We start from the raw sequence: 8,613 nt of genomic DNA on the forward strand, positions 1-8,613 counted from the left end.
CTGGCTCAGTGGTTCTTGAGAAGAAGATTTTTAAAGATTTTCCCTATATATTTGTATGTAAAAATTTGATCCCCTATTGTGGCCCCATCCAACCCCCGGGGGCTATGATTTTATCAATTTAGAATCTGCACTACCTAATAAAGCTCATCTATAAATTTCATCTTTTCTGGCCCAGTGGTTCTTGAGAAGATTTTTTAATGACCCTACTCTATTTTTACCTTTTCTTATCTCCCCTTGGAAGGTGGCCTTTATTTTAACAATTTAGAATTCCCTTTACCTAAGGATGCTTTGTGCCAACTTTGGTATTCTATACATTTAACTTTGAAATTCTATTGTGGCCTCATCAACTCCCCTGGTACCAATATTTGAACTAACTTGAATGTGCATTATTATACAAGAATGCTTTCATATCAATTGGTCAGGTTCTTACTACACATTTTGAAGGAAGATCTTTTAAGATACATTGTGTAAATTTACATCAAACTTTGCACTAAAAATAGTCCTGTCCTGACCCAGACCAGTGCACTTTACTAGTTCTTCACTATATATAAAGATTACTTTATATTGATATAACAAATTTCTTTTAAATTCAGCAAGTTTTATGAAACAAATCCCCTAAAGCTGTACCCATGGACCCTACATACAAACTGTAGAATTTTTTGTAATAAGTATGTGGTGATACTTGTATAATTGTGTTACATATTCTTATAAAAAAATTGAGACTTGATTGGGTGATAGAGAATGACTAAAAATTTGTTAAAAACTTAATGCAGTCCATAAAAGAGGTTTAAGAAAGCATAATCATATAATTCAAATAGCTTTTCATCTAAAGGAAAGTTCACATTTAAGTCTGGTTTTGGTCTTGGAAGCTGGAGAGAGTTGATGCATGTGTTGGCAGTTGGAATGAATGAGTTCATGACTTCTGGAAACTGGATAGTGGGTGGGATTTTGAACCCCAGTAGTGGCTCCTCATCAGCTCCTGTCACAAACTGTAGTACGTTTGCTAAGGACAAGTGTTCTCTCCGACCACCTGGAGAAGAAAGAACTTTACTAGACTTTATTTATGTTATTATATCATAATATCTGTGTAAAAAAATAAAGTAAATTGTCATTATTTTCAATCAGTGATTAACATTACATTAATAGCACCATCATGAAACAAGAGGCCCATGGGCCACATCGCTCACCTGAGTCACCTTGGCCCATATCTGAAGACTTTCCATATATATTTGCATGTAAAACCTTAGTCCCTATTATGGCCCAAACTACCCTTTGCAAACTTGAATCTACACTATGTCAGAAAGCTTTCATGTAAATGTCAACTTCTTTGGCCCAATGGTTCTTGAGAAGAAGATTTTTAAAGCTTTTTCCTATATTTGTATGTAAAACTTTGACCCCCCCCCCCCCCCCCCCCCCCCCCCCCCCCCCCCCCCACGATTTGAACAAACTTGAATCTGCACTATGTCAGAAAGTTTTCATGTAAAAATCAGCTTTTCTGACTCAGTGGTCCTTGAGAAGAAGATTTTTAAAGACAGCTGCAGAAGAGGAGCACTGCAAGAATTTTTTTTAAGTCATACAGTGGACTAAAGAAATAATTATTTTGGATCCTTCGAACTGGGGTTTATCACTGCTTTCAGCAATTTTTGTATCCGTTAACAAAATTACAAGTCGCGCCAGATAAACTTTTGAACGTTATTCGCTGTAAATGCAAGGCAAATTGTGACACTAGCCGTTGTACTTGTAAAAACATGGACTGAACTGTACTGCAATTACTAAAATGATCACTTATATAATTATCGGGCATGTAGCAACAATGGCTCTACCCCCTTTTATCATTACATGCAAAGTTGATAAATTTTTACGCGCAGAGGTCGATTTTTAGACAGATTGGTTGCCCTCCCTCCTCTTTTTAAAAAAAAATAGCATTGTCGTGAACTGTACAGAGTGGAAGTGTAAAATTGAACTGAGAGAACAACCTTAGCCCCCCCCCCCCCCCCCCCCCCCCTCAAGGATTTTTATAACTTTGGATTAAAATTTACTTGTCAATTTTCAGGCAATATTGTGAAATTATCTTCAAACTCCCCCACCCCAACCCATTTTTTTTTTTACGATGCTCGTGCCTGATTCATTTTGCTTTTAATTCTATGTGTCCATTGTTTTTAAAACAGATTACTTCTGAAATTCTCGATATTAATTGTACAATAATTTGGATAGAACTATATGTCAAATACGGCTATACCCCCCCCCCTCCCTCTTTCCCAAACTCTAGAATTTGACGAAGTGCACGTATTAAAGATTTCTTTATAAAATCGAAGAAACTGAACCTTGTTTCGTCATAGATGTAGTACAAACTATTATAAAACTCAGCTTAATAAAGAATTGGTAACGTAAGCTTTACTATACACTGTTTTAAATATGTGAAACATAGGACCGGAATGGTAAGTGCATCATTTTACCCCAAAATTCCAATTTTCCCATTGAAATACAAAAGCCGATTTTTAATTTGTTGTTTGCATGTGTTTTCTTGCATGAATAATCAAAATTTAATTTCTGTTGCAATTAGTTTGAGGTTTTGCTCATATATGAGCTAGATTGACTAGACTAATTTTAGCTCTTTTTAGCTCTTTTGGCCTAGTGATTCTTGAGAAGATTTTTAAATGACCCTACCCCACAGGGGCTAAGCCGGTTTGGGCCCGAACTCTGTGATACCATAAATAGAGAAAGGGGTCAAACTCTAACCCCAATCAAAAACTACCCACTTGCTTCAAATGCCTAAAAAAGTCAGAAAATAAGTGCAATATGCGTAATTTACCGGTCTAATTCTAATTTCTGTTTGTCGTTAACTTTATACAATATAGTGGTACTATCTAAGTAGAATTTCATGTTATTGTCGTCAATAGTTGATGATTTATATAGTTTTGTGTAGAAATCATACATTTTACCTTAAATATCATTACAAATGGTGGCAATATTATCTTCATATTTGATACATTTAATAATATTATTTTCTTGGTGGGAAGATTCATGTTTGAGAAAAAAGGACAAATTCGTTTCCCCTTCATATATCCATTTCGCGTGGGACCTAATCTGTGCACCTTTGGCTTTTTTATTTATCAATGTGAAATTTTAATTGATAGGTCCAAAATATTCCACACTAGTCTGAATTTTGCTGCTGTCTTAGGTGAAAAACCACCTGGTGAACTGGACTGGTAAATGTCTTAGTAAAAATAAACAAGTGAAATCGAGAGAACAATGATGTATATCTCTGTTATTTTAAGAACCTGTGGATTGAAATTTGGCATGCAAGTAGTTAAGACATTAATCTATGCAAGGATACCGGTAAATTATGCATACTGCACTCATTTTCTGATTTTTTGGGCATTTGAAGTGAGTGGGTAGTTTTTGATCTGGGTTAAAGTTAGACCCCTTTCTACATTTTTGGTATCACAGAGTTCGGGCCCAAACAGACTTAGCCCCTGTGCCCCACCCTATTTTTGCATTTTTGTGTTTATCTCCCCTTTGCAATGGACATGACCCTTCATTTGAACAAACTTGAAAGCCCTTCACCAAAGGATGCCTTTTACCAAATTTGCATATCGAATACTTTGCTTGAAATTGGTCCAGTGGTTCTGGAAAAGAAGTCAAAAATGTAAAAAGTGTACAGACAGACGGACAGACAGACAACAGGCGATCAGAAAAGCTCAATTGAGCTTTCAGCTCAGGTGAGCTTAAAAACCAAAATGTCTACCTGGACTCTTTAAAACAGGAAAACATTCTCAAAACCGTTACACAGACTTGCATGTCTTACTTGCGACTTCTCTTAGATATCGAACAAATGCAGTGTAGACCTTCTTTTCAACTTCAATGTTGTTGCTGCCCTCTTGAGAAAATTGAGGCTTTAGAAGGAATGTGAGCATCCTAAATGTCAAGGGTAATGAATGTTTTTGGAAAAGGTACAGAAAATTTGGAAGCTGCATACAAATCTAAAAGAAAAATGCAATAGAATTAAGAATATACTACCTTTGATGAAAGTCGTCATCATGCAATCTTCTGGGGATTTACTATGTCAATCAATCTCAAACAGCATGAACTTGAATATCTTTAAACCCACACTATATTTTTTCCCTAATGTCATATTTTCAACAAGCTTTCATATCTATCTGACAGTTTGGGCATTTACTGGTACTGAGAAAATTCTAAAGATGTTTTCCAATATAAATATATGTTAAAATCTATGCCCCTTCGTGGCCCCAGAGAATAGTTTGTGAAATATACAGAATCTGCATTATACTCAGTATAAGGATGTTTTCATATTGATTTGACAATTGTGGGGGCAGCCCGAGTCCACTGATTGAACAATTTAGAATGTACAATAATTCTTTCACAGAAGTTTTGTAAGTTCTTGTTAAAGATTTCGAATGATCACTACATTGTACCTATGTTCAATAATCCCTCCTCCCTTTCTAAATGCCAGGGTATGGTACACATGTAGATATGATTTAGTAATTTTTAAAGCCCTATACACAAGAATGCATATGTGTGCAAGTTTGGTTCAATCTAAAGATGATATCTAATAATGTGAGAAGTTTACAGATTGTGACAGACAGATGGGTAGACATCAATCATTAAGTGTTAAAAACATCTCACATATTAATAAACCTTCAGCACATATTTTCATTGATTGTAACTGTTGATTGGTTCCAAAATAGCACACAATTACTTATGTACACAGCATTGATGGCAAATTCATTACATATAGGGCTGCGACGATTCAGGGTTAGATCAATTCCGTTTCGATTCAGAGAAGCACGATTAAGTTAGATTACGATTCAGTTCATGTTCGGTCCAATTTATTCAATAACAGTACAAAAATTTATATTCTTAATGAGTAGCATACTTCATCTAATTTCATTCAAGTTTTATATAACTATATGCCGTCATTTGTAAACATCATATCTATAACTGCATATTTTAACTTTGATAAAAAAAGAAAACATTCACTAACAGTCTATTAAATTTTGTTATATTAATGTGCAAAATAGTTTTTGGATTATCATACAAATCTATTAGTCAATCTAAAATGTATATGATATTGTTTTCATTTATGTCAAAATTCAACAATTCTATCATAATCAATTGAGTCTTTGAAAATCTTTACTTCTCTCTCATATCAACTGTCAAATCATTTAATCTGTGTCATCATCTACGATCCCCAGCACTGACAGAAAAGTCATAAATCATGTAAAGATACACTGCAATGATCTGGCTGATCATATTCTGTTGCCCAGTTGGTACATGTATCTGAATGGTGAAAATGTTAAATCTCAACAGTCATGATTTGATTCTCTGTTGTATAAAAATACACGTCTGCACATCCGCCATACTTGTTGTTTTGGTGCATGCAAAATATAAACCAAACCGAAATCCGGAATTTGTAATCAGTACATAGAATCGAATGGTATAAAACTCAATGTATTGGAATTTTCGGTGCACCGCACAGCCCTAATGTACATATATCCATAGCACTTTTTCCAGTACATGAGTAAATTTGATATTCACACAATTATGAAGGTCTTTGAAATCAAAATTATACTAGAAGTATTACTGTATACAGTCCCAATGTCTCAAGCCCTCCTCTCAAGCTTGTTATGCATGGATTGTCTGTGGAATCAGAAAATATCTTCTGGATTACATCTGGGTCCAAAAAAGTTGGGATTTTGCCATTTTGTAGAATACTTAAAGCTGCAATACAAACACACTTGTAATCACATGCATTTAAACTCCAAAGGTCTGTAACATTATCATTTATAATACATTAAGATAACATTCAAGCTTCTATGTAAAAGAGTTCCTGTTAGCTTAACTTAAGAGTCTCCCTAAATTCTGAAATCAGCTTTAATTTACATTGTACATCTTAGTATCTGTATCATAATTTATGATAAGTCTTTTTTAAAACCCTACTTTCCCCGAACAAGGTATTTCATCGACCAATCAAGGGCCCCGGAAGGCATTATTAACAAAAAGAAGCACATTTTAAACATTATTTCTATAAAAACTCAACAATATTGCTTATTACAGAATCATAACAAGGCATCATTGTCTCTAGTGTTGATGATGAAATATTTCTATACTTTTGTGTAAAAGTAGATGTTAATAAATGTACAAAATTTTATTCATACAATAACAAGAACATATAATTCTATTAAATATCGCTACCCCACCAACCCCCTAAAAAGAAAGAGAAAACAATTAAAATCATGATATTATACACCAGGAGTACTTTAATATGATTATTCAATATATTGTAACATTTGATTATTCATATGTTACATTTATAGTAAAATTGGGAGGGTACAAAATTTATAAGGCAAATCCCCCTCCCCTTTTGGTCTTTTGGATGACATTTTTCAGGCCAAAGTGTCTTGGCTCTTTGCACTGAAATTTCTTGTTTGACATTCGTTTAAATGTAGTTACTTAATTAGCACACTATTATAAATTAAAAGTTTAATACAAACCAAAAGTCTTTCCAACAACTTCATAATCTTCATGAAGTAATTCTCTCAGTCCACTGTCAAAATATTTCTCCTTGATGGCCTGCAAAACTAATCTGAAAAACTCCTTCCTGGGGCCTCCATAATCTACAGCCGTCTACAACAAAAAGTATATATATGCATATAAATTTATGCATAATTACATAGTTTGTAAATCCAAATCTTGATACAATAATAAAATATCCCCCCTCCCAAAAGTCAATATTCACTAAACTCAACAATATTGTCATCTGTTAGTGCTTTCATCCTTTAGAATTTTGACAGTCACACTTCATATAATAAAACTTTAGCATTCCTAGGTTGTTTCTCTACTCTTCAGCCATATTGTTATCTTCGCTAGCCAAGGGTTTGTGATCCGCCGCTCCGCTTTTCTACACCTGTAGAGAAGCGGAGAGGATCATAAACCCTTGGCCACCAAAGATGCCATATTTGATGTCATAATTAATCACCCCACATTTGTTCTTAAAAGTAATTTGTTACCATTTTTCTCAAATTTTATCATCACTCTATATGCATTTCTTAAATATCTATACCAACCTCATCATAAAACTGTACTTCTAAAGTCTTTCTAAGATCCTCAATTCCTTTGATTTCATCAAACGATGTCTCCAAAAGATGAGTTCTGTCTACCAAAATGAAGTTTGTGTCGCCTTCAGAACTATTTGTAACGTCAACGACTTCCAAAGGTCTACCAGTCACCATTTCATTTTGAACTTTACGCAAAATTTCAACAGGGTCCAATATATTTTGTGTTTTGCAAAAATTAACTATTCTATTTGTCACACCTGTTACAGTTTCAACATGCACAGGGGTTGCAACACTATCATCCTCGATGGATGGGGTTGTAACATTTTCAAACTCTATCGATGGGGTTGCAACACTTTCGATATCAACTGTTGGGGCCACTGTAAGGGTAATGTCATTACTTTCGAATAGGCCCTGAAAAAAACTCATTCCATTAACATCAACTGGTACATCAGTTTGCACGATTTGTGTTACTGGCACTATACTGGTAGTATCAACATCTGTAGAAACTGAGGGTGCTTGGTCACATGTTTCTGTGTGTTTTCGTAGTTCCCTTACTAAAAATTTTCTTCCACATGTCACACATTTTTCTTCAATGCTCAATTCTGCCAATTTTTCAGGACGATTAACGATAGCTTCAGTTGATAAATTTTTCTGTATTGGTCTAATGTATATGGTAACCTGTGGGTTCACATTTTTCTGCAATTCTTTAGCTGACCATGAACAGTTTATTAAAGTTAAATCTCTGCAGTTTTGAGTACTGCGAAGTAATTCAAAACCACCCCCATCTGCTAATTTTGGAAAGCCGACAAAATCACCATCTTCATTTACTTCTTTCGAAATAAGTGTTTCTGCTAATTCCTTCTCATCATCAGATTTTTTCAAAAGAATTTTTTTCTTTCCTAGTCCTGCTTTATTCAAAACTTCTTTTTCGTTGCCGTTTGGGACACTCTTCTGTCCTGTGTGTGCCAAGCAGAGAAAATGCAGCGTGATAAACTTTTCTTTCTTACGTGATCTTTTCCCAGGTTTACTTGCTGAAGTGCGAGAATAAGGGCTGAATAGGCGCGATCTTTCAGAAATGACAGAAGTTGAAGGTTGATGTTTCTTTAAATCGAGAAGTTGTTTCAGTTTATGCCTCAATCCTATTGTTTCTATGCCCAACCTTTTTAATTCATCGTCCGATAACATACATATCATTTCTTGTGAAACGTTTTCCCTCTCGAAATTTTCAAGAACGTTAGGTATACCTAATTCTTCAAGTATTTCGCGTAGGTCCTCCATGTTTTTATGACTTTTCGCGCCGGAGGATCGTGTGGTTTCGCCCCATAGGTGGTTTCGCCCCAATTTAATACAGGTAACGTATATAGTTGAAGACTGCGCATGCGCGGATCTAGAGGGGGTGGGGGGTCCGGACCCCCTCTCCCCCTCCCCCCGGAATTTGCAAAGATAAAAAAAATTACAATATAACGATTTATAAGAAAATTGAGTTGACTGTTATTATATTATATATAATAGGTTCGACCCCACCCCTCCCTGG

General features: G+C 35.0%; 1 protein-coding gene across 1 annotated transcript; it reads right to left on the reverse strand.

Moving 5' to 3' along the window:
- Positions 1 to 707: 707 nt before the first annotated feature.
- On the reverse strand, positions 708 to 8,339 carry LOC125656597 (uncharacterized). Its single transcript, XM_056145633.1, has 4 exons — positions 7,089 to 8,339; positions 6,516 to 6,648; positions 5,606 to 5,742; positions 708 to 1,055 (listed from the first exon to the last, which is right to left on the reverse strand). Exons 1-4 carry the CDS (start codon positions 8,271 to 8,273, stop codon positions 765 to 767), a joined length of 1,746 nt encoding a protein of 581 aa, XP_056001608.1. The 5' UTR covers positions 8,274 to 8,339; the 3' UTR covers positions 708 to 764.
- Positions 8,340 to 8,613: the final 274 nt, after the last annotated feature.

This window comes from Ostrea edulis, chromosome 7 (genome assembly GCF_947568905.1).
Source record: "Ostrea edulis chromosome 7, xbOstEdul1.1, whole genome shotgun sequence".
NCBI lineage: Eukaryota > Metazoa > Mollusca > Bivalvia > Ostreida > Ostreidae > Ostrea > Ostrea edulis.